The sequence below is a fragment of the Carcharodon carcharias genome, chromosome 8 (genome assembly GCF_017639515.1).
Source record: "Carcharodon carcharias isolate sCarCar2 chromosome 8, sCarCar2.pri, whole genome shotgun sequence".
Classification (NCBI taxonomy): Eukaryota; Metazoa; Chordata; class Chondrichthyes; order Lamniformes; family Lamnidae; genus Carcharodon; species Carcharodon carcharias.
Genome location: NC_054474.1, coordinates 88980558 through 89008207, shown reverse-complemented (window position 1 = coordinate 89008207; position 27650 = coordinate 88980558). Strand labels below are relative to the sequence as shown.

General features: G+C 43.6%; 1 protein-coding gene across 1 annotated transcript; it reads right to left on the bottom strand.

Moving 5' to 3' along the window:
- Window positions 1–654: 654 nt before the first annotated feature.
- LOC121281463 (sodium-dependent phosphate transport protein 2A-like) lies at window positions 655–27426 on the bottom strand. The gene is made up of 11 exons (XM_041194410.1): window positions 27231–27426; window positions 24305–24460; window positions 22566–22709; window positions 19419–19530; window positions 16509–16704; window positions 14796–14891; window positions 10229–10349; window positions 7637–7804; window positions 5047–5163; window positions 2281–2405; window positions 655–1227 (listed from the first exon to the last, which is right to left on the bottom strand). The coding sequence occupies exons 1-11, from the start codon at window positions 27424–27426 to the stop codon at window positions 655–657; spliced, it is 2004 nt and encodes a 667-aa protein (XP_041050344.1).
- Window positions 27427–27650: the final 224 nt, after the last annotated feature.

Here is a 27650-nt window from a genome sequence, read left to right as displayed (position 1 = left end):
GAGTTGCCAACCCTGCATTCTCCTGGAAGTCGAGAATACGCTGCTGGATATTTCTGGGAGCAATCTGGAAATAAAATAATTATTGGGCATTAAATAAACTATGTTTTGTTTTCATTTTGTTTGAACACTTTTATTAGTTCTAAGAGATATTGGAAGTGACAGGGTGTGGGGCGGTCAGGGAGGGAGATCTGTGTCGCTGGGTGAGGCAGTTAAAGTCAGTAGGTCCGTCTAATGAAACTTTCAGGAATATGGTCAACCAGACTTAACAACCAAAGTGGGCAGAGGTTTAGTGGATTCACGTGACATTCCTTCATCCGTAATTTTAACAGGGCCTTTAACTCATTCACTTTGAACAGGGTAAGGTGTCTCTGCTAAGTCAGCTGGGGAGCTGTCAGGCTATCTGCAACATGGATCCTTCCACTAATATAGCAGTCACTTCCGGCAACATCTTTTCACTTTGTCTGAACGCGAAGGGAAAATGGCTCCCAAGAACTTTCAGAAACATACTTGCACAGTCTGAGTTGGGGGATCTGGGGGCTGGAGCAGCAGGGTTTTCGGAGTGGGATGGGAAGGTGAGGTGGGAGAAGGGGGAAGGAAGAAGAAATCTGCAACTTTGAAGAATGTCAAGGAAGCAATAGGAAACTCGATCTGGTGCTACAGGGGCGTGACATCCAGCACAGGCAACCTGTTTAATATGGGAGACGAGGCCCCGACTGAAATTTCCTCCAAGTAGGTGATGGCTGGGTTGTCACAAGCAGTTTTCATCTTCATCTGTGGAGATTTCTCACTGCAACTGGCACCTTCCCGGGTCTCCGACTTGTCCGAACAAATGCAATGGTCCGTGCAGCAGAGGGCAGCGTTAGTTATCACACGGTCCATTGGCTTCAAGGAGTGCATCCAGACTGGGAGGAAGTCCCATGACTGCAGTTTCTTGGGCAGATAGCTGGGCCTGCGCGTTTGCAAGACGTTGGTGATGCCTATGAAGACAAGGATACCCACAAAGGGGGCACCCACTCCTATAAGAACCTGCCAACCAGCCATGGAGAGTCCAAAGATGAGCGAGGGCAGCAGAAGGAAGCAGATGATCAGATATAAAACAGCAAACCAGCGATACTTGGCAGTTCTTTCTCCCAAGGTCTTTGCCATGCGGATGGGGAAACGGGTGATGGGAAACGGGTACCACAGTATAATCCCAGCGATATTGAAAAAGAAATGGGAAAGAGCAATCTGCAAAAAGAAAGAGTTTGAATGTAAATAGGTGCTCCTCATTATTTAGGCAAAGCCACCTTGAACTGATCCAAGAACAACACTGTGCAAGATCCTTTTCAAGATGAAGAAAGACTGCAAATGCTGGAAATATAAGAGGCCAATTAACATCCAGAAAGAGCAATGACATGTTAGTGTTTCTGGTGTAGAAAGATAGGGAATGCTAGATGGGAATGACCACAGTCTGTTTAGTTTGCCTTCTAGGACTTTGGATGCAATGACAGTGAAGAATAATTCTCAATCAATCAGTCTAGAATAGATATGGGGTCTAATTTTGAATCAATTAAAGACTTGAGGCAAAAGTGCTACCGACTGGGCTACAGCTACCTCTGTGTGGCTTGCTGCCTCAGTTGCATAGTTTCATTTGAACAGGCCTGAAGGCAATAATAGAGAGGGTTCCTAAGTAAATCACCTCGATAGCAAATCACTTGTCTCTATCGGTCACACATTTTTCAATGACATCATGTTTCCTTTCACCGGACCAATCGACTTGTTTAGCTTGTTCAACTGCATGATTCTTTACATCAAATGATCCTTTATTATTGATCAGTTTGAAGATGCAAGGAAACGTCTGCAATGTCAGTGAGTGCCTGAAGGTCTCACATTCAGCCCTTAGTCTGCTCTGCGCTAACAGCCTCGGCCAATGAAAAAGAAGGGAACTACAACTGGTCTCAGCACTCTTTGTCTAAGCAGACTTAAAGTTAACTGAGCTTTCTGCTCTCCACTACCATCTATTGACTTCTGCTGGGAAGTGTGTATTAGAACATGGTGTGATGGACCTCCATGGCTGAATACTGGCTGAAGCACATTGGACAGACAGGTGAGCATGTGAAAGATGAGCACTTGGGTTAGGTGTCAAAGGGCTGCCAGTGCTCTATACAACCATGGCCCAGCCTAGGTCTGCACCTCCATGAATGAAGCAAGTTAGGGAACATAATCTTGGAAGTATTTCCACATTTGTATTCATCATCTATTACAAACAGCTATAACTTATTGACAAAGGTTAGGTCTTACCTGGAACGCACTTGGTAGCATGTCACCTGGACTGGCCAAAGCTGCCAAGACTGCAGTGGTGGTGGTGCCAATATTGGATCCCAAGGTCAAAGGGTAGGCACGTTCAATACTGATCACCCCAATACCTAGACAACAGGAAGGAGCACCACAGGCCCAATTCAACACAATCCAACTGATCAAACAGTACATACAGCAACCATTAACTTATCAAGTATTAAAATATCCAAGCTAAGAACCCTTGGTGGTCAATAATTTAAGATTTGAAGTCAGGGTTTGCCACTGGAGTTATACTGATTGTGCAGTGAAATTCTAATAGGACAGGTAGAAGGTTTCCTTTAGGAGCCATTCTGACAACAAGCTGACTTACATACAGTACTTCCGGAATTCTCTGCTGGAAGTAATAGGGGAATGTTGCGTAATTGGTGTCACTGATGTCCTCATTGTGTAAAAGGAAATTCTGTGTCTTCCTGGAGTCCAGGAGTGTTGGGAAGGGAGTTAAATTTTAAAGGTCTACAAAGGTGTGGAATCAATCATTCTCAGAAAGATCAAACTGTCTCTCAAACCTGTAAATTTAAAAATGGCACAGCCTTTACATGACCCATGAAAATCAGAATGCTGTGGTAAGGGGGTGGGGGCAGGGGTGGGGGGGGAGGTTGGAGGGGGAGCAGGAGGGGTGGAGGGGGTTGCTGTTGTTGGGACCATGAGGGACTGCCTTTCCTGCCTGTGGCTCCCTCTTTGGACCATGGAGCCTCTGGCTCTGATGGCCCCGCAGGCTGCTGGAAGGAAGCTGCCTCCCTGAAGCTGCCGGTCTACCCGTGTGGCAGGATGCCAGAAGCTTTGCAAAATGGCCCTTAATAAGGCCTTTAAATATCAGGCAGTTGATCCGCCTCACAGCCCACCACTGGGAAACGTCCCCCAGCCGATGCAGCCCCTGATTATTTCACTGGCCATCCCTGCCTTAAGCCCACCAATTGGGGATGGTAAAATTCTGCCCTTTGTTTGTTCATGGGACGTGTGCCTCAGCGGCAAGCCAACATTTGCTGCCAACCCTTAATTGCCCTTAGACTGACTGGCACTGGGCCATTTCAGAGAACAGTTAGGAGCCAACCACCTTACTGTGGGCCTGGAGTCACATGTAGGCCAGACCGGGTAAGGATAGTAGATTCCCTTCCCTAAAGGGTATTAGTGAACCAGATGGGTTTTTACAACAATCAATGATAGTCCCATGGTCACTATTAACTGAGACAGCTTTCAATTCCAGCTTTATTAATTGTATTTAAATTCCACCAACTGCCCTAGTGGGATTTCTACACATGCCCTGAATTTTTTGGATGGTGGAGTCTTCCTCCCCACCATCCGAAGAGTTAGTGGGGAACATCTCCCTACCGACTCCGAGTGCCCCACAGCTATTTCACACTCAAAGAAGCGTCAACTGGCTGCAGGCGGGATATCTGCCCCTTACTCAGGAGGAAGTCCCACCTTAGGAAGCTGCCAGCCAATCTGATTGGCCAGCAGCTCTCTAGTCCCTGCAGGGACAGAAGCTGCAGTGGACTGAAGGGGAGCTTTAGGGAGATGCCTGAGCCTAAGCCCCGGGACCGGAGGACAAGGTAAGTTTAAGGGGTCCCAGGGTAGGGAAGGCCTCAGTGGGGGTAAAGAGGATGATCGGGGTGTCGGGGGGAGAGGCTGGCAGGTGGGGAGGTCGGGGGAAGGTCGGACCAGCAGCCACTGGACTTTAAAAGGGGCGGGTGGGTGGGGGGGGCCATGGGGGGTGCATGCCTGCAGTCAAAAGGGAGCTTCTGATGGAGGTTTCCCCAACCCCCCTTCCCTTCCTGAGTAAATCCCCCCTTCCAGCCTAAAAATTGAGGCTGGGTGGGAAACAGCCTTAAGTGACCAATAACTGATGACTTAAGGGCCTCAATTGGAGCAAGGGCAGGCTTCCCATCCAAGGCCTTGCCCGGTCCAGCATAAAATCACTGCGTGGACAAGGTGGGCGGGAACCCGGAGGGAATCCCATTCTTTCAATTTCACGCAACCCCCCCTGCCTAAAAACCCGCTGGCAGGGGAGCGTGAAATTCAGGCCCATGTCCCCAGAGCCTTACCCTCTGCCTCAGGATTACTAACTCATTACCACTATGCCACCATCACCACAATCCTGCTATAATAAATAAACCTGCTACAATTTTAAAGAGATTAGGAGGAACCGAGAGACTTGGATTCATATGCAAATTTTTGAAGATGGCAGGGCGAGTTGATAAGGTTGTGAAATCAGCATTCTGCACTTTACAAATTGAGGCATGGGCCAAAATCTTCCAGATTTATAAAAATCACAAGCTTTGTATCTATTTCCAGGTCCCAACTCTGTCCATGTCAGCGGTGCACTCGTGTGCATGATCTTACAGGAGGCGGCTAATTAACAGGGTGCTTTTGAGTTTGCCATCCAATTTGGGCCGATGGGCGACACACAAAACCAGGGAGGACAATCAGATGAAAGAGCCAGCTGGCATTATGATCTGGCAAGCATTGCCTGAAAGGGTGGAGGAGGTAAATTCAATAGCAACTTTCAAAAGAGAATTTGATATGTGCTTGAAAAGGAAAGAATTGTAGGACTATGGGGAGTGTGACAAGCTCTAACAAAGCTCTATCAAAGAGCTGGCACAGACAAAGTAGGCCCAATGGCCTCATTCCATGGATTCATTCCATGATTCTTCCTCCAGTTTATGGATTGGCCACCAGGATGGCATGTTTTCTAGTTGTTGGTGAACTTACCAATGAGGGGCGTGATGGCCGAAGTAAACACTGAGCTGCTTTGGACAACAAATGTAATGCCAGCTCCCACAACCATGGCAAGGTATCCTGCCAACCAACCAAATGGATATGGGAAGTCTGAAATCAAACAGAGAACATGCATTGAAATAGGTTCCATCTGCTATCTTTCAGAACATCAACTCTTTCCTGAGTTACTGCAACTTATTGCATGGTCTTTCAAGATTTGATAGACTCCTCAAATAATAATGAGTCTCGATAACTATTTGATGGCCATTGACATTAACTGGAAATTCCTTTATAACCAGCTATCCTCAATTGCAAATTAGCAATGTAGGATTTGTTTCTTCTTAATATGTTTTTATAACTAGTCCTCAAGTAAGGTAATTGTCCTCCACAATAGAATGTTTCTTTCATCATTCTTTGGGGTGTGGGTGTCGCCAGCAAGACTGGCATTTATTGAGCATCCCTAGTTGCCCTTGAGGTGGTGGCCTCCTTCTTGAACTGCTGCACTCACTGTGGTGATATGCATCACACACTCTGTCAGGTATGGAGTTCCAGTGTATTGACCCAGTGACAATGTTAGGTTGGGACTTGTTGTGCACATTTTCAGGCTATCTTGCACATTACTGCTCAGTTACTATTAATTTTGACACCAAGAACTTCCAGCTTCTTCTGTTACTGTGAGAACCTGTATTCCTTGTTGTCCTACACATATGACCTTGTTAACTATCAAGAGTTGGGTGGGGGGTTGGGGTACATGGGCTGAATTGCTCTGGTCATTATATTGAGCAATAGTCTGTTCTTTTGAATACAATTACAGTCACTTTATATGTAATGACTGCAACTCTTGTTCCTATGTGTGCTCGTTGTCCCAAATGACTGAAGTTCAGTTTCTGCCTGTACCCTTGATATGATGAGACCCTTTGTTGAACTCCTGCGTTGACGTGGATATTGATATCTTCCCAGCTTTGATTTCTGTCAGGCAGCTTACAAGATTGGTGCAAATGGCCGCCCTATCCATTAGGCATTGCAACTTCCCACTCCCTATTAACTAGCTATGTTAATTCTTGGTGGGAGGCAAGCACACCAGACATATAAAAAAAAATTCTGCAGTCAATTTCAGAAAGAGCAGTAGGATGGTTGGCTTTTACTGCTGTAACATTCCTACCGCTCTGGCAATGAGGATTGACACCTGGGGCAGGACTTTACGTCCCGCGGGAAGGTGGGCGCCTGACCCGATTGGGCGTAAAATAGTGCGCAATATTTCGGTCAGTGGGCATTCGTGAGAGTTGGCAATGTGCCCGCTGACAATTAAGAGGGCTATTAATCTCATTAATCAATTAATCAGTATTTTTTGCTGCCCGTCCAACCTCACGGTTGGCGGGCGGGCGGATCGGCCAAGCGGCCTTTGGAATTTTTGGAAAACCTTATCCACAGCGGGATGAGGTTTGCAACAGTGATTTTAAAAAAATAAAACTTTTAAACAACATTTTTAATATGCCCCTGTTCACGTGACTGAGTCACGTGTGGGGACCTGTTTCTCTCATCTTTAAAATCTTTAGTTTTGAATTTACAATTCTTCAGCTCCCTGACGCAGCTCTTTGCCCTCAGGGAGCTTTCAGTGTGCGCTCCCCCACAGATGCACAAACTTTACCTCTCGACCTCCTCCTGCTCCCGCACGTTTCGTGTTAGCTGGCCGCTAATTGGCCAGCCAGCGTGAAATTGCTGTGGGGGGGGTCTGATGGCAGGCACCAGACCGCTCCCTGGCACGCCCACCACGCCTGTCCAATGAACGGAAAATCCTGGCCTTGAGTATTACTTAAATTGGCCGAGATCCCTGGTTTCAGAGCCTGACCTGTGAGGCTTCTTATGGGCATTTTTGGACCGGTCAACAGTTCATGGTGAAAATGTGCATGTTCCGTTTAAGAAGCTAAACTGTGATACTCTGAGCTCAGTTTCAATAAGACAAAGAGTGAAGTATCGCAGATGTTGGAAATCGGAACTAAAAGCAGAAGCTGCTGGAAGAGCTGATGAGGTCAGTCAGAATCTGTGGTGAGGGTATGGTAGAGTTAGTATTTCAGGACTATAACCCATTAGATGAAGATTCAGCGATCTAAAATGTCAACTGTATTTTCAATATGGTGCCTGATCTGCTGAGCGTTTCCTGTTTTTATTTCACTTTAAATTTGGCTTGCTAAACTTCTCCTTAGAAGAAATGGCAACACTTAAATATTTGCGTTAACTGTTTGCCTGGTACAGGCAAGTCTCCGAGAGTAACAATGGGGAATACAGCTCCTTATGTTGTGATATGATGATATGTACCTTTAAGGGGGCATATCAAACAGCTGTCAATCACTACTACTACTGACACAGAATGTGATGTAGTAGTCCCATGACTGGTAAACAGTCTGCAAGCAGTAGCAGTGGAGATTAGCTGTACCATACTTAGCCTCCCAGTTAACTCTATCTATATGTAGTCTTATCTTCAAATAAAAAACCCACATTATTGTTTCACCAATCTTTGTGCATGATTGGCATGTTTACGAGGACGAGAAGAAGAACATAGCATTCACTGTAGTTAGCAACTCACCGGTATTAATGACTCTTTTGATGGCTTTTGCAACCTGCCCTCTCAGCATTGCATTCAGCAGCTTGACAATTAGTACCAGGCAAGTGCAGAGAACCACTAGGGAGCCAGCCAGCAGGATCAGGCCCACCACTAGATCGGACATGGTGGAGTTCACAAACAAATGGTTACCTGGAAACAAGGCATAAACATTGCAGAATCAAGCAATTATTCCCGATTATGGCAAGTGGTTCCTGCACTGAATAAAGATGGATAGCTCACTGCGCAACATCATCCCCAAGCTCTTGTCAATCCAATGGCCCATTTCCCATTCTGTGACTACAACTGCTGAAACACACAGGAAGTTTCACCATTGTCTAATTAAAGATTAGTTCACACACATAAACATACACAGAAGAGCAGTTCAGGAGTGGGACTGGGAACCTTGCAGTTTGATGAAGAGGGAAGGCCAATTCACTCAACTCTGAGTCAGTGCCATGTGTTAGCATGCTTAAGTCAGTCAGAGTGTTATTTCTGTATCTTGGCACACAGCATGCTGAAACAATGAGATTTCAATGAATTTAGTAGGTTGCAGTAGGAGATAATAGTCCCAGCAAGAGATTGCCATGCTTACGAAGAAGTGAGTTTCCAATTTTGTTGGTGACCTAGATATTGGCTTGGCTACACTTCTGAGGTCTGTTGGGTAATGAGACCACCCACATCATCAGTCAGTGGCATACCACACAGATAGGAGTATAGGATCACACTGTTCCATCATTCATATAATTACATAGAATTTTACAGCACAGAAACAGACCCTTCAGCTCAACTGACCCATTATGGCGTTTAGGCTCCACACAAGCCTCCTTCAACCTTACTTCATCTCATCTGTTCAACATATCATACTACTCCTTTCTCCCATATGGACTTATCCAACTTTCCTTTAAATGGACTGATGTTCAATTCAATTTGGTCTGTACCTCGGCTGCATCGATTCACCTTTGACAAATGCATCTTAAGAAGTCACTATGAAAACTTGAATTGCAATCATTCCATCATACACTGCATTGGCGCCATCTTTAACATAAATGGTCATTTAAATAGGAAAGTGGGGTTTCCAAAAATGAAATGGGATTTACTAGTTTTTTTAACTGCAGCAAAATGTTCCCCTCTTCCTTGCTAACCTGGTGTTCTATGACAGACATGTTCCAGCAGCTCCACTCTTCTACTGAAGGCAGAAGCTGAGATAATTTCATTAACCATTCCTCTATAATTCACTCTTCTGGGCATTCTTCATGTTTGAACTGTGAGTTTTCAGTAGTGGGGAATGGTTTGGAGGTCCGACAAAACAGGAATTTTGCTGAGGCCAATCTAGTCCTTGCCTCAACATCCTCATATCCCTTTCTCATGAAGATGGCATTGAACCTCAGTAGGGGCAGTAACTCTGGCTTTTCCTCTCTGATTTCAGCACCTCAACTGCCAACTAGGCAAAATTAACTCTGCAGACCTGAGATCAGGATATTGCCTCTCCTTCTCTCTGAAATTCTCCCAGCAAACCATCGGAGGGCGCCTGGAGGATGAATTTCACCCAATGTATGACAAAGATGTCCCTAAGTCTCAAAGTCTCTCATTGTTCTGTTCCAGACTCTGCTGTGGAGTCAGCAGAATCGCAGCAAGTATTGATAGCTTAGACACGTACGTTTATGTGTTTGCATGTGTGTGTCTGAGGTTGGCCACTGACGCAGAACATGCCCGCCAAAACCTACATTTGCATACTCGCAGAAATGGTGACAAACTTAAGGTCTGTCGATATTTAAATGAGCACAGCACAGCACATAGCTGCAATTGCATTAATCATTCTATTGATTAAGTTTAAGTAATAATTACCAATAATAGCTGTACTAATAACTAATGTATGCTGTAAAATAACCAATACATATAGAATAATACCAACCTAGAAATGATTTTGAATGACTGCCATTGATATTAGCCATTGAAGACAACATTCTGCATTGAAAGTGGTGTCAACAGGGGTATAGTTCAAGTCCAATGGAACTTATTTTTGCACAATCACCAAACTGGAAATGATCATGATTGACATTTATCCATGAGGTTGGTAGGGTAACTATTTGGAACAGCCCAGCCTCTAATTGGTTGATTTTGATGTCATTCATTTTGGAACCACCTCCAGATTCGTTGGCAAGTGCCCACGAATGGACGGACCTTCCCTGAGGCTGGGTCAAAGTGCTGTGAACTATGTGAGCTTCAAGATACCAGACTTATGGACGTCCAGTGCTGAAATATGCTGAAATCTTGTCTGGTCATCCTAGTATGCCTGCATGTGCATGTATGTGTGTTTAAATGCATGTATTTCTGTGTGATCTTATGTATGGGAATGTATATGTCTTCATGTATGTATGTGTTAATGTGCACATGTTGAGAACTAGATTAAAACATATTGTGACATGGCAAGGCCCTAGACAAAAGTAAATACAATTCTTGATTCTTTCTTAACAACTTGATCACAAAATTATTGCATGTTCCTTTCAAGCAAAGTACACATTTTCACAAATATGTCAACCAGCAGCAAATTCTGAAAACTATTTTCACACTTACATTTCTCAAAGTTTTCTTCATATGTCCTGTTGACTAAAGTCCAGGTGTGATTCTTGTCTTGCCAGCATGATTCAGGTGATGTGCACTTCTCCATACTGTCCACGATGATGTTGTCCTGTAGCTGGAAGCAAGAGTTAGTTAACAGCACATACCAAGAAGTCTGCAAAAGGCTACAGTAACAGCCAGGTGGTTTAATCTTCCTTGCAAGTTCAGTATGGAAACTCATTCAGCTCATCCATCCAGAATGAACATTTACAGCATCTAGCTGCCATTTTGAATGATTGCGAAGTTTTTGCCACTACCCAGAAGTCTATTTCATGCATTGGTCCTTCTTTTTTGCAAAGCCGAACTTCTTGACTTCAGTTCTAAATTTTCACTGCACTAGTTTATGATATCTCTTGTCCAATGTAGTTTTATGAGCTGGAAGTCTGGTCTCCACTTGCCACAACTGCCTGTAGTGGGGCTTGAAACCCTATAACTTCTAACTCAGGGGCAGGCATGCCACCACCATGGTTAAAGTCCCATTCCATCTCAAATGGATGAAAAGGTAAAGATATGCACTGTAACTTCCAAGCTGCTGGGCAGTGTATCAGTGGGGGGGTACCCTAAAGATGCGCTGAGGAAACCCCACCCTGGAGGTTCCCAGGTAAGGATTGCACGGCAATTGCCTGGGAAGTGCAAACATCCAATGGGCAATTGCCCTGCACTGGGAACCATCTGAAAATGTGATTTAAATCACAAACTTTGAATTGCTCCGACTGTCTTACATCAATCGTTACCTAGAAAAAGTTAGAAAAATTAAAACCACTTCTAACCTCTGGGTAACAATTGTACAGACCCACACTGACTCCCCCCCACCCCCCAACAGGACTTGCGCAACATTCCTGAACTCCCAGTAGACATTCCCTACCCCCCTCCCCTCTAATGGGACTGCACACCCTCCCCATGTACCCCACCCCGCCATGGGCCTCTTCCCCCCGCATTGAACTCCTGACCTCCAACAGGACACCCCCTAACCCCCGACAATCCTCCCCCCCAGCAACGTGGGACTCCCCAATGCCACGGGATGCTTTCTTCACCCTGCAGGAAGCCCCCTATGCACCCAAAACACCCCCCCCCCATCATGGGACTGCCTCCCCCAATCCATGGGATGCCCCCTAGCCCCCAAGGAACTTCCCCCAACCCTCAACTACCCTGCCCAGACCTGAGTCCCTATCCGCCGACTGTGCAAACGCCCCCTAACATCTGCACAAATCCGCCCGACTGACGGACAATAACCCCCTCCCCCGACTGGCTGACACCCCTCCCTGACTGGCTGAACCCCACCCCGACTGACTGACACCCCCCCCTCCCCTGACTGACCAAAGATGGAAGCAAGAGTTAGTCCCTGACTGTACATGCTGCATCCCCCCACCCCCTCCCCAATTGGCTGGACACCCCCTACCGGGCCCACACCCCCTCTGACTGGATAGAAGCCCAAACCCACCGACCCAATCCCAAACAGGCGACCCCATGAATATCCCCCACCCCATAAGCAACTGGCCAGACATCACCCCACCATCTCCCCAACTGGCTGGAGACCCCAACCCCTAAACTTTTAAGGTAAGGAAGTATGAGCGGAGTGGCAATCTGACTCTGATTGCCACTCCACAGAAATTCATGTACATAAAATACAATTATTTATCTCATTGTTGTTTATGGGACCTAGTTGTGCAGAAACAAGTGGTTATATTCACCTGTGACTTTGTTGCAGCCTGACCAAAATGCTAAGGGTCATCTTGTGCCATGTAGCATGTTCCAAGCTGTACACCATGCCATACCTGTACTTAATCTTGCTGCCAGGCTGTTTCACCACCGTTGTACACCACATTGTGTTGTTACACTGATATAATGGCACCAATCACTCATAAGGGATTGGGTAAACACAACGTGGGTTCATTTATTTAGGCTAGGCATATGAGAACAGACATACATGGATGGAAGGCTTGATGACATCAGCAGCAGAGCTGCGTGAGCTGTGTTCTAGTCACAGGCCAAAGTGAAATTGAGGCTGGATTACATGACACACTTCCCTTCTACTGATGGCATGCTGCTATCCCTTAAAAGCATATTACAACACTGTTCGCTTAAATTATATCAGTAACAACACTTCTAAAGCACTTTCTTGGCTGTGAATTACTTTGAGATACTCTGGGAGCTACATAATTGCAAATTATTTCTTCCTGCTCTGGACTGAAATGCCAGTGTTGTGAACAGCATGGAAAACATGCCTTGAATGTAACCCCAGAGACTGAGAACCAATTGGAAACAATACACTATATGGAATAAAATTAGCCCTGAGATGTTGGTATGGCTATCGCCTGCCTTATTGCTCAAATTAGTACATTATTCAATACCTAAAATATATTAATTATATTATATGAAATTGATAGTACTTCATCAGGTGAGTAGTTTTAACTCATCTAATGCAGGGCAGGAAAATGACAGTCTCCCTGGGTTGAATGTTCTGTAAATTTTCAGCTCAGTGAGGTGAAATAAACACAAATGGCTTTGACTGAATGTCCATTATAGTTTTATCATGATAACAATGATTTAAATATACAGAGATAAAAAAAACAGAGCAGCTTTGAGTGATATAAAATGCATTGTAATTATGTTCCCTGTTATTGTTCCCTTGATTCTTTGCGACTCTGACTGCCCTTTTTATTTTATTAGCTTTTTGCTATTTAATCCATTCTCAAGAGTTTTTATTTTATAGAATGAGATAAGACATGCAGCCCATTGTCTGTGTTGGTCATCAAAGAATTATCCAATCTAATCCCAGTTTCCAGCCCTTGTCCATAGTCTTATAGGTTAACAGCTCTTCAAGTACAAATCCAAGCTTTTTATTTTTCTAAAACCCAACATCAATGGCATTTGTCTTTCATTTACTTATTTTTTCTTCTCCTTTCTTTATCTTTCACTTTTTCCTTCCTTTTCTGACTGTCTCTCATTTTCTTTCTCTTCCCTGATTCCCACTTTCCTGTTTTCTGATCGAGGCATCATGTTCGAAGGAAGGAAAAGGTAATTTCAAATGGTTAATGCCAAACTGCTCTACAAGACATTCTTTTAGCCAATAAATATCTGTGAGAATGAGGATTGATGTGCAGGCAAATCACGTGACAAGTCACAGGTAGGATTAGATCATCATCTGTAATTGTTTTTAGTGATATAACAAGAAAGGGATGAATAAGTTAGAGGCCAACAAGAGAGAAACTGCCCAGAGAATTGAGCTCACCTGTAACATTCACGCCACACAAGTGTCAGGCAATGGCCATCTTCAACAAGAGAGAATCTAACCATCACCCATTGACATTCATTGCCGCACCCACTATCAACATCCTGGGGGTTACCATTCACCAGAAGCTGAACTGGACTAGCTATATAAATACTGTGGCTACAAGAGCAGGTCAGAGGCTGGGAATCTGGCAGTGAGTAACTCCCACCCCGTGATTCCCTAAAGCCTGTCCACTATCTACAAGGCACAAGTCAGGAGTGGAATACTGTCCACTTGCCTGGATGAGTGCAGCTCCAACAGCACTCAAGAAGCCTGACACCATCTAGGACAAAGCAGCTCGCTTGACTGGCACCACATCCACAAGCATTCACTCTCTCCACCATTGATGTACAGTGGCAGCAGTGTGTACCATCTACAAGATGCACTGCAGGAATTCACCAAGGCTCCTTAGGTAGTCAAACCCATAACCACTAACATCTAGAAGGACAAGGGCAGCAGATAGATGGGAACATCACCACTTGGAAGTTTCCCTCCAAGTCACTCACCATCCTGACTTGGAAAGATATTGCCGATCCATCACTGTCACTGGGTCAAAATCCTCGAACTCTCTCCCTAACAGCACTATGGGTGTACCTACATCACATGGACTGCAGCGGTTCAAGAAGGCAGCTCACCACCACCTTCTCAAGGGCAGTTAGGGATGGGCAATAAATGTTGGCCTAGCCAGCGATGCCCACATCCCGCGAATGAATAAAACAAAGCTTGCTCAGGTTTAATAAGAATATATATAAGCAATGACAACACTATAGGCTTGTCAGTGTTTTAAGCTCATGACCTTATTTTTGCCTATCTCTATAATCACTAAGTTACAGTGCCCCCAAACTCTGTTTCTCTGACCGCAGCCTCTTGTGCATCCATCGCTTATTCACTCCACCTCTGCAGTCATGCCTTTAGCAATCCCACTCTGTGAAATTTCTTTCTTATTCATTGGTAATAAATGCTTGCCTTGTCACCAATGCTCACATCCCATGATCTCGATAAATGATGGAGCAGGCTCAAGGGGTTAAATGGCTTACTTTTACTCCTATTGCCTCTTTGAAAGTGGTGGTGAACCACCTTCCTAAAGCTCAAAAGTCTATGTGGTGAAGGTACTCCCACAGAGCTGTTGCGTACGCAGGATTTTGACGCAGCAATAATGAAGGAATGGTCATATAGCTGCCCGCCCTTCAAAGTAATACCTCGAGTTGAAGCAATATTCGACATTTCTCACAGTTTAGGGCGCTTTCTTACTTGTACAATCCTTTTGATGCACCAAATCTTCACGAGACTCTTATTCCGGAAACTTTCATCCCCGATCGCTATTGCAGTGATTACAGATTTATCAAGCTAAAAGTAAAACACAAGTTCATAGAAAGAAGGAAAGCACATGCCTTTCCCAAATATTCAGTTTAACCTAGTACTCGTGCACTATCATGGCATTGCTCATTTTAACAGAATACAGTTTTATTGGTGGATGTTCTGCGGTGATGCATACAGTGAGTTACAGGGTGCAGTGAGAGGTCATGTGACCTCTCCTGTGTTGTTGTGGGATACCATGTAAAGATGATTTTACTAGCAGCATTCCCATGTTGTAGCTCAGTTAACTTGTAGCCTTGTGCCAGGAAAACAAGCATGAATCTCTGTTTAACAGTTACATTCAGCTACTGGACTTATTCTCCAGCTTCGTAAAATCTTACTTCAGTCTGTTAAAATGGTAAAGCATCAGGTTGGATTTCATTTGAAGTTAAAAATATTAAAAGTTATGAAATCAGCAATGAGCAAAACACATAGCTAGCAGTAGTATAACATAGTACTATACTTCAAGTAGATATTCTCCCAACTTATTCCTTGAGTGAACTCTTTTTTTAAAAAAGTTACCTGACAGCTAAGCTTATTCTTTGTAAACAAATTTTAAACTTTGAACAGTGATTATTTTCCTTTAATATCTTGTCACTCTGGCAGAAAAAATGAATCTAATTGATTTCTTGGAAATTCAGTTCAATTTCATTTTTGCTCAGCTTAAAACAAACTCTTTAGTTTGGTCTGGAGAGATACCAGGGACTTTCAAGATTTTGGTCATCTGACCATTGACATTTCAAAAGGAGCTGTCAGTAATATAAAAAGTGAACCAATCGTTGCTTCTTCTTTAGTTCTCTTCCCAAAGACAAATCCAACCTACAGTGCCTACCGTGGGCAGGGCCCAGGTCCTGAATCTACCCCAGCTGGAACAGTGGCTGAACTCCATGCTGTTGGCCCCAATCTGACCAGGTGACTGAGTCAACCACCCCCTATAGGGCCCAGGTTGCTGTGGAAACATACACTTTTACTTACATAATAGAGCACCAAAGCTATAAATAAGCAATGGCTGATGCTCAACTTTTTTTTTTCCTGTCACTGGAAATCTCATGGTCTGAGCTGTATTTGATCTGGAAGGCCCCATCACATGGCTGACCAGGAATCTCTCTTACTTTTGCCACGTGCTATTGGCATATGTTGGAAGGTCTTGCAGGGGTAGCATTCAACCACTGTTTGGTTATGTTGTGAACACACCCTCCTTCGTCATCCTGGACATAAATCTGGATCATCTGGTTTAGAGTCAGGGACACTACCACTGCACCACAATACCTCTTTGACAATGTTGCTTAAGTTTGAATTATTCCTCATTCCAGCCTGTAATTAACAAAATTTACAACATGCTATTGTAACATTTTTTTGGAATAAGTTGCAGGAATCTGAACTGCAGTCATATTTTCTTCCCTTTATTTATTGCATAGAATCACATGGAATGCACAGCACAGAAACAGGCCATTTAGCCCAACTGGACAATACCGGTGTTTATGCTCCACTCGAGCCAAATGCAATATGACTGGAAAACCACTAATTTAAAATTGAACTAGGTGCATCATGCTCAAACTAAATGGGGTAAATAATAGATTCTATTAATAGGATAACTACTGCCCATACCTGTATAATGTGGTCAGTGAATGGATCTGTAATGATACCAAGGAGGTTTGGTGCATCCTTTCCTGTCTGGATTTTAAAGCTCCCCACTACAACCTTAGTGAGTCGATATAAGAAGCCGCTGGCTACCTCAATTGGCAGCAGCACCAACACAGAGAGCCAATTGAAGCAATCATGTACCGTGGCACCTGCGAAAGCCCTGTAATTAATTGAAAAGAATGTGTGGTAATGGCTTGAGTGACTTTTGCTTTAGAAAATAACTTGAATGATCACACTTTGGTCCACAGAGTGATAGGAAGATGATTCCCAGATAGCTCATTGATAAGCGCGTGGCCTGAGTTCTGTATAGATCTGAAAGACCCCATGCATGGGTTTCTGGCCTGTCCTGGTCCCGCCAGAGCTGGTGAGACAATTTGCTTCAAGGTTGCTAGGTTAGAGAGAAAATCAGGTCAAGGTTTCCATGACCTGTTTGATATCTAGTGACTCTGTTGGAAATTAGGGCCAGGATATTTAGGTGGCGAGCAGGGGGCGGGGCCCGCTCGCCGACACATAAAATAAAGCGGGATGACGTCTGGCGGAACTCCCGATGTCACCCCGTGTCATATCAATTTTCAGGTCAACCTGTCAATGGCCTATTAAGGCCATTTAAAAAGTTATTGAAATAATTAATGGACCTGCCCATCCAACCTTAATGTTGGTGGGCAGGCCGGGAGCCTTGGCGGGCTTCAGAAAAAGCATGAAACCTCATCCACGGGCAGGATGAAATTTCATGAGGTTTTTAAAAACTTAATAAATGTTTGATTAAAATTAAAAACACTAAGATAAAAGTAAAAAACTGCGGATGCTGGAAATCTAAAACAAAATCAAAAATACCTGGAAAAACTCAGCAGATCTGACAGCATCTGCGGAGAGGAATACAGTTAATGTTTCGAATCCATAAGTCTCTTCAACAGAACTAAGGAAAAATAGAAAAGAGGTGAAATATAAGCTGCTTTAAGGGGGGGAGGGGGTGGTACAGTTAGAGCTGGATAGAGGGCCAGTGATAGGTGGAGATAGCCAAAAGATGTTATAGACAAATAGACAAAAGACAAAGCGGTGTTGATGGTGGTGATATTAGCTAAGAAATGTGCTAATGGTAGAAAGGAGGACAAGCAAGGTACAGATAGCCCTGTTGGGGGTGGGGAGGGTTCAACAACTTTAGATCATGAACTTGCTCCTCTATCCCCATTCCCTTTCCGATCCCCCTTTTTCCAATAATTTATGTATATATTTCTCTTTTCCCACCTATTTCCATTATTTTTAAATGTATTTCCATCCATTGTTTTATCTCTACCTTTTAGCCTACTTCGATCCCTTCCCCCCACCCCATCCCCACAAGGTTACCTTGCTTGTCCTGCTTTCTACCCTAATGTCACCTATTAGCACATTCCTTAGGTAATATCACCACCTTCAATACCTCTTTGTCCTTTTGTCTATGACATCTTTTGACTATCTCCATCTATCACTGGCCCTCTATCCAGCTCTACCTGTCCTACCCTCTCTTAAACCAGCTTATATTTCACCCCTTTTCTATTTTTCCTTAGTTCTGTTGAAGAGTCATACGAACTTGAAACTTTAACTGTATTCCTCTCCGCAGATGCTGTCAGACCTGCTGAGTTTTTCCAGGTAGTTTTGTTTTTGTTTTTGATTAAAAGTGATGGGGACATGTCCCAACTTCTGTGACAGTGTCACATGAGGGGACATGTCAGGGTAATTTTATTTTTGCCCCTTCACCATTTTTAAATTTGGCCATGATCTCCCTGGGGCAGCACTTAGCCTCAGGGAGATTAGTGCGCTTTTTTGCGCAGTCACTCTCGGCTGAGGAATTCCGCCCACCCCCCCCCCCCCAGCCCGCACAGGGAGCACATAGTGCTTCCTGGTGGACGTCACGCTGGGCGGGCCTTAATTGGCCTGCCCACATAAAGTGGCGGCCCGCCCCCGATCGGAGGCACTCCTGCACATAACCTCTCCTACACTGCCCCCCTGACAGTGGCAAAATTGTTCCCCAGATGTACAGGTTGTCAAGGATAGGATCAGGATCCGCTGAGGTGTGCCCCCCACCAACCACCCAACATGCCCCCCACCAACCAACCCCATCCTCCTGCATAGTTAAAATGCCCACTGATACGCAAAACTTAACTTGAGGTTTAATGGGCTGCAGATGGTAGGCTTGTGTGCAGTTTCACTCTGAGTTTAGAAAAGGAAACTCCACCCCTGGCCTTGAAGGATGGCCAATTGAGAAATGCGCTGGAGAATTAGCACAACCTAGATGACCATCCATCAGTATGACTCCGTGTTTTCAGGACAGATGGGGAGTGCACTGATGGTGGAAACAAAATATGTGGATTTACCTGTCAAATACATTGTTGCTAAATAGTCAAGGTTAGTTATTCACTGATTTTCGCATTGCAACAAACTCTTTTACCACTGCTGCTACTCCTGAACAGTATTCTGAGATCCAATCTATGTTCTTGACAGAGATACATACAAATGAGTTAGATAATCATGGAAAGACCACAAGATTGTCCTCTAATAAGAAATCCTTACTTTTCATTGCTGTACCCACTGAGCCTCTATTTGACGGTTCACACCTCACCACACAGGTAAAATGTGGGTCAACATTGATATATCTGTTCAGGCACAATTTATTGACACAGGACTATGGAAAGTCTAAAGTCCCTTATTTTGATCATTACAGCAGTAGATAGCCTGAGTATTGAAGACAATTCAACATGAGATTAAGTTATTAGTCCTTTCCAGGACTGAACTCATTGACCCTCATGGAAACAAGGCTACTCAGATCCCAGATGCTTTGGAAAAAACCCAAGCCCAATGGCTTCTGATTGCTGCAACATAATTAATGGACCATCTTACCGTTTGAATTCATTTCTGTCTCCAGCTTGCATTAGGGCTACAATAGTGTTTGTTACTGAGGTTCCAATATTGGATCCCATGATAATGGGAATCGCAGAACGCACTCCCAGTACTGAAAAGCAAAGTCATAAGTTGAATTTTTCTCTTCAGTATACTGCAGAAGTAGAACCAAACAATTTTACAAATGAGCACAAATTCCTCCATTGTATTCCTGATCCATTGGAACACATCTGGCATATCTGTCTGCACATATTCACTTGTATTCATCATCATCAGATTATCTGTCTGAGGCAGTCACCATCTCATAATGTAAAGTCATGTAAAGTCACAATTTGGCAGAAGTTGGTTCTTTTCCAAGAGTATTGGTGTCTGGAAGAGGTTGCCGATCATGCAGTGAACGCAAATTTGCTGAATTCTTTCAAGCGGCAGCTGGACTTAATTCTGGCTGGGGTGGATTTGACATTGTACAACACTTTATATCATTACTGTGTAGGCACTTTATATCATTATTGTGGGCTAGTGGTGTCATAGGCTAGTTTTGATGGCCTAACGGGTCGGGGGAGGAACTTCCTAGATTTTTTCCCCCAAATTGGCTATAATTTTTATTTGGTTTTTCGCCTTTCTCAGGAGAGCACGTGGTTTTTGGATGAGTTAGGGAATGTATATCTTGTGATGCACAAGGTGAGAGTTAGGTGGGAGAGTCAGGATGGACCATTGGGTCTTTTCCTCTCTGTATGTACCGGGTGTATCTGTTATCAGTGCACAATTCCTTCAGCATCATTTATTTAATTGTTATTGAGAAGCCTAAAGGAAGGGCCAAGACCCACAATCACAAGAAACCACCAAGGGCTGGAAAGAGAAAAGGGTAGATTCACCAATCCCACTCTGCAGCGCTGGTTGTCCGACCTGCTTTCTCTCTCTCTCTCTTCAAACACAGCCCCCTCACTGGGAACTTGGGTTCGGTGAGGATGAGGTAATCCCGGAAGTCGTGGTTGGGTGACAGCAGGTTTATGTTTTAATAGCCTGTAGATTGTAGGAGGAAGGGAAGAAAGAGTGAGGTATGGAGCTCCACTGCACTGAGGTCCAAGGACAGAATGGGATAGAAATTCATCTTGAGTGGAGGTGCAAAATGGAAGAGAGAAAAGCAGCAGCTAGTTTTACACTCTGTCTGATTTTCTTATCCATTGAAGATCAAGACGAATTTATAACCCAATGTGTTAGAGCAGATGAGTCACAATTTCATTGACATCTTAAAACTAAGGAATCTTGTTTCCTCTCCAAAATGGGATTGTTCAAGGATTCATCCAAACTTTAATGGAACCCTTTGTTAAAGTTAGACAAGCAAGACATCAGCACCTTAGAAATCTTAGATAAGCAAACCTGCACAAGTTTATGTGATGGAAACATCTATATTTTTGCAAAGTGCCAAGTCAAAGCCTTGTACCTGATCATCACAGGGGAATCTGACTAAGGCTAAGACATGGCAAGATAACTCAAGAAGAATTCAAACATTATTGTGGTCAGCCAGTTTAAAGTAAATTCAACAGTCACCACCAACAACTTCAGTATGTATTTATATAGTCCCTTTAACAGAGAAAAGATGTTTCACAAGAGGCAATTTCCCACCCTATCCGAGCATCATATGATCTCCTGGGAGTGGCGAAAAACAGGTATAAACCCAGAGCAATTTGTTGAAAAAGTATCGGGGAAAGTTGACAGCAAGACAAAGAAGAAGATAGTAGAAGGATTCACCAAAAGCTTAATAAAAGACATAGGTCATAACAGGTGACTTAAAGGAGGGTGAGAGAGTTGGTGTAGCGAAGAGGCTTAGGAAGGAAATTCCAGAACAAGTGGTCTAAATAGCTGAGGCTAGAGCCACCAATGAAGTGGGGGAGGATTCAGTCAATGAAACAGTGGGCTGGGCTTTGCACAAATGCATTGCCACCACCCACCAGTTGAAAGGTCAGGGGCAAGTCTGCCTCTGCCTGTTTGGAAAGCCCTGACCAGATTTTACAGTTACCTGACAGTTAACTGCCTGAGATTGTGGCTTCTGCCTCCATTTGGGAAGGTGTCCAATAATTGGCCACTTAAGGGCCTGAACAAGGGTGGGAAAACTGCCTAATACCTATCTTGCCACTGGTAAAATACCAGTGGAGGTGGGTAGGCAATGGACATAACGCGAACCCCAACACCACCCCACCCAATTTTACCTCCTACCTTCTTCCTGCCAACCCACGCCCGGCAGGTGGGAGGTGGAATAAAATTCTGGCCAGAGAGCTTGTGGGGTTGGGGGGGGGCAGGAATAGAGCTGTTGGTGGTTACAGTCGTAGAAAGACAAAAAATATATAAAAGGAATTAACATCAGGATGAGAATTTTAAATTGGAAGTTTAGGCTGATCAGTCATGGTCTAGAATATGGTATGGGTGGCAGATCTTTGGATGAGCTGAAATATTTTCAGAGTGAAGAATGCGAAAGCAGCAAGGAGAGCATTCGAATAGTTGAGTCTGGAGGTAGTAAAGACAATGGATTTATGAAGGGTCAGAGGTGGATGATGTTACCTAGGTGGAAGCACTTCTGTGCTTGAAGGTATATGGGGTTAATATCTCAGACACCAAGATTGTAGAATTCAGCTAAAATAGCACAGGGTGCAATGTCATCCATACCCTAGGCCTGTTTGATATCCTGGTCGCCATGTTCCACTATCCTTAATGTCTTGAAGCTACTGGCTGCAGAAAATGTGGGAGCTGAATCTCCTCTTCAAGAACACTATGAAATTTTGTTCCAGCAGCTTCATGAATGGGTGGCCTGGGCCTATGGCCAGCACCTTCAAAATCTTGGAGTCACCAGGTGGAAACTGGGAATTACAACAAGGAGCAAGCTAAACAAAACTTCTATTCTCATCTCTGGCAAGTAGATTATGGCATAAAAGAAACAAAAGTGAGTTTGAAAATATTTATATGTGTGCAAACGCCTGTTTTTCTGATGTTCTCCCAACAGTAAGGTCTTTGAAATCACCATTTCATAGTATTCATAGTTTTCAAGGGTGCTAGTGATTTAAGATGAATCAAGAGACCGCTATCTCCCTCCTATTGCCTTCATTTCTTGTGCTGTCCTGATCTTCTTGTATACAGGATTGGTTTACTTACATCCTGATGACACCATGCTGACAATGATGGATGTTGACGTACTCGAGCTTTGGACTAAGACAGTGACCAAGATTCCAACCACAAGTCCAGCCACAGGATTAGACAGGATTGCGTTGTCTTTAAAAATGTCACCAGCCACTTTGCCTAAAAGAAAGAGACTTCATTGGCACAAGCCCATCAAGATATTCGCACACCTGTCTGCCAAGGCAATGCAGATTGATAAGAAGTAGGAACAAGGGCATTTGGCTCCTCCAGCCTACTTTGCAAATCTGTAATCCCTGAAGTTTTGCATATTTCATTGGTCTTATTCTCTTTTGGAAAATGGAAGACTTGAAGGTGATCTCACTCAGAATATTGGAGCAGAACTTGGCGTGCATTCCGTCCATTTTACGGGTATGAATAGGGCCCAATGCTGACAAGTTCAGTAGAGGGAGGGCTTCTGTCCAATCTGTGTGTGCCTTTGGGCTGTTGCTAAATTTATTAGGCTCATAGCTTAGGTATACCTGGGCAGCTGCCTAAAACAGAGGAGGTAGTTTCTCTGGAGTGAGGATAGGTTGGGGGAAAAGAGTTATTATTTTTTTTAAAGCTTTCATCTTCAGCCCATTAATGATTCCTGGCTGTTCCAGTCAGAGTGATGTGGATTCATTCCAATTCTTGTCAATCTTTTGGGAGGAAGGCACCTGTGGACTTTCTATATATGTTCCTTGTCCACACTTGGGACTTGGGACAGGACCCATGTCCTCAACTGGAGTCAACCAGGAATCCCATTTGATCGCACTTCTGGCATTGAAATAGGGATCATAGAATTACACAGTAATGCACCATAGATTTTCACAGTGTCGTGGACTCCTCATCATAATAGAAAATAATAAGCAGTTCACAACGTCTACACTGAACTATTCTATAAATAACTATTTTCACATTACAGATTTTTTACCCTTTTTCTTCAGCCTTCAGACAAACTCACTGATTGAATAAGACAGGCTGATAAATACATTTATGTTGGGATTGAGCAGAATTTAATTAGCTGTCTGCTTGGTTCAAAAGAAGGAACAAATTGGGAATATATTTGACCAAATGCACAGGATATATGTATTATTGCACAGAGGATCCTTGCAGCTAAAGAACAAAGCAAACTTACACCCCATCATTCAGGGCTTTGAGACCAGGCCCGAAAGATAAACAAGCACCATCCATACCCATGTACTGCCCAATTTCTGGCCCCAGTTGATACATAGTGACAGAAGTAGGCTATTCAATGCCTGCAATCTGCTCTGCCATTCAATTAGATTATAGCTGAACTGAGCCTCAACACCATCTTTAGCTCCATGTCCCTCGATAGCCCTACCCAATAAAAGCCTCATGATCTCAGTCTTGAAAGCTCCATTGACCCAGCATTCATAATCTCTTGTGGAGCAGAGCATTAGATTTCTTTTACACTTCGTGTGAAAGAATGCTTGCTAACTCTACCCCCGAAGTTTTATGTCTAGTCTACTTTTTAGTGTACTTTTATGATTATGTTTGTCTCTCCTGTTTCCTGACCAGAGGAAATAATTTCTCTGTACCTACTGTACCAAATTATTTTAACATTTTAAAAACAGTTATTTCCAGCTAGCTTAAGGTGCTTTGATATTGATTTTCACCAATGACCATCTTGATTTTGTCCCCCATAATGTTTGACTGCAGCTAGAATGAAGATATTTGTCTGAAGATCGAGTGAAGAATGAAGCATCCAGTACCTCCAGCAAGCTGAAAGGCTGCACTGAGGACATCAAGGGAGCACACAAACATATAGAGAAAGCTAAATAGTAGCAGCATCTTCATCATCGAGTTCAGAATGAATTTCACTTTCCCTTTGACATCCAGCCCTGAAAAGCAAAGTAAGGTCTCAGTTTCTTATCAGTTGTGTCAAAAATTAACCTCACCACTGTCTTGACTCAATGATTTCAATAGTCAGTTCCACATACGCATTCAAGTTTTGTCAAAAGGAAATCAAATTTTAAAATTTAATGAATTAAATTTGACGAATTTAAGGACAAAGTTACAATTTCATCACCGTCAGGTAGCTTTCTCATTATGTGGTTCAGCCAAATTTTGTTTGGTAACGCTCCTTGTGAAGTGCCTTGGGCTTTTTTACTACATTCAACTATTATAAAAATGCAAGATGCTGCCAGGATTGGTGTGTCTCTTTATACCTCTCCATTTTTGAGTTCAGTGCTACCTAAGGGCTTTTATCTTCCATCACTTTTCAAGTCCGAACAGGTCTGATATTTCCAGCATTTGAGCCTGAATGCAGGCAATACCAGTCTTATTTCACTGCTTCCATACTGACATCCATTTGGTTCAGTGATGTATTTGCCTAAACCTTTAGCTTTTAAGTTCTTGCCCATTTAATCTCTTTTATTCGACTAGTAATCCAGAGGCCGAGACCATTAACCTAGAGGATGAGAGATCAACTCTTGTCTTGCCAGTTTTGGGGATTTGAATTCAGCTTAAAAAACTGCTGAAACTAAAAAGTCGGGATCAGTAAAAGTGACCATGGAGCTGTTGGATTGTCACAAAAAATGTTTCACCACTTTCTTTAGAGGAGAAAACTTGCTGTCCTTTCCCTCTCTGACATTTATGTGATGCCATTCCCACATTATAAAGTGGTTGACTCTTAAATGCTCTCTGGTGTGATCTAGCAAACTATTCAATTGTATCAAACTGCTACTGCCACAGCCCAAGAAGGTCATATATCATAAAAGACAGCCTGACCAGCAACACCTCATATCCTGATACTGAATTTTTTAAAAAATCCATGGTTATCTATGCAAAAATTTACAAAATGTAAACCTCTCCTCATATTTTAAAACCTGTCAGTAACTTGTACAAGCTCGTTAGCTGTTGTCATTAATAGATTTGAGTTATTGATCTGTTTCTGCAGCTCCCCACTTTTCTTTGTTGTTCTCATAGATACATCCTGACCAGTCTGAGCAAATTCATGGCATTGGGAGATGTTTGAAAAGATTACCGCAATGAGGCAAAGGAAAGACTGAAAATGTGACAATAGTTAAAGTGATAAAACAGCTTGGGGGTGAAGCAATCATGGAAAATATCCAGAGAACTGTAGATATGGGATGTCTGACTGAGGAATTGCTGAGTTGATTGTGAACTGTATTTTAATAAGCAGAATATTAAACCTTTTAATTCATCCTTTGGGTGGAATTTTACAGCCCCATCACGGAGGTGGCGTGGGCTGTAAAATGCAGCGAGCCATTCAAAAGGCTGTAAAATCCCGCTGGCGTAAAGTTCCACTCAATGTTTTGGATTTTCATCGCTCCTATCTTGGCAGCATTGTTCCAGTTGCAGGGCCCTATCCTCTGAAATTTCTTCCCTAAACGTCTTGATCTTTCTGCCTCTTTCTCCTCCTTTTAAGCTATTCCTAACCAACCTCTTTTACCAAAATTGCTGGCTGTCTGAATATCCCATTGGGCAGAATATTATGAGTCAGACAAGCGCGCGCCTGACCCAAATGAGTGTAAAATAATGCGCGATGATGTCAGGTGAACGTTGCAACGTCATCGCACGCTCATGCGATATTTCGGTCGGCGGGTGCGTGTGGGAATTGGCAGCGCATCCGCCGACAATTAACAGGCCTATTAAGGCCATGAAAGATCTAATTAAATGAAAGTTTCGCTGCCCGTCCAACCTTACAGTTTGCAGGCAGGCGAAAATCCAAGCGGCCTTTGGAATTTTTGCGAAGCCTCATCCACAGGCGGGATGAGGTTTCAATCAGTCATTAAAAAAAATTTAAAACTTTTCAAGCTAATTTCAAACATGTCCCTTCTCATGTGACAAGTCACATGAGGGCCATGTTATTAACAATTTTTAAATCTTTTTTATTTTCAAAGATCTTCATCTCCCTGAGGCAGCTCTGTGCCTCAGGGTGCTTTTCCTGCGCACACCTGTGCACATGCGCAAGCTTCTGCACTTGCCCTCCTTTCCCCACACACAGGCAGCACTGCAGCATGCATTTCACACTGGGCGGGCCTTAGTTGGCCCGCCAGTGTGAAACTGCAGTCGGGCCCCAATCACCGGCGATGGTCACTTTAGTGTCCACTCCCAGGCCTGCCCGCTACGCCCTCCCGATGATTGCAAAATTCTGTCCATTATTTTAGATTTCCAGCATTTGCAGTATTTTGTTTTTATTCAGCCAAATTTTGTTTGGCAATGCCCCTTGTGAACTGCCTTGGGCCTTTTTACTAGATTTAATTGTTACAAAAATGCAAGTTGCTGCCAAGATTGCTGTGTTTCTTTTTACCTCCTTTTTTGAGTTCAGTGCTACCTGAGGGCTTTTCTCATCCATCACTTTTCAAGTCTGTACATTATTCCATCCTTTATATTTATAGAATCTGACTGACTCACCATGAATTCTCAGTATATCTTTTGTGCACTGATTAAGTGACCACTAATGCGACATCAGAGCTGACTTACTGTTGTGCACGCTCCCACACTGCAGAGCCACTCCCACTGGGAATGCACAATTGTGCAAACAGTCCTATTAACCAGCATTGATCGATAAGTTGTGGTAAAAGTTTATCAATGAAAAAAACTACAAAAATAGATAAACTCCAAGTTCAGGAACTATGCACCCTTAAGATATTTGAGTTGAAAGACACTTACCTCTCCATTGAGGCACATTGGAATTGTCCTGTTTTGAGAATGCCCAGGTCAAAGCTGAATGGGTGTCAATCTCAAACTTGTCCATGTTGTCGACCAAGTTGACTGTCGAGCCTGGGCAGAGGTAGCCATGATCCGAGTGTGGAATTCCTCCGACCGCCGGGAGATGGTACGGTTTAGTGCCAGCAACCCCGTTCATGCCTGCCACATTTGAATAAAACAATGATAATTGTTGCACTTTGTATTATCCGGTCTGATTCCCCTATGGCAGAGCACTCGGAGGGGCTCTGACTGAGAAATTGCTGGTTCCCAGTTCCAATACAATTTCCATATATTCATTTAAATAGATCGGAAACTCAGGATTGCAGACTCACAACTCCCTGAACAGAACTCGCTGGAAGTTTTGCTGCACTTAGTGATTTT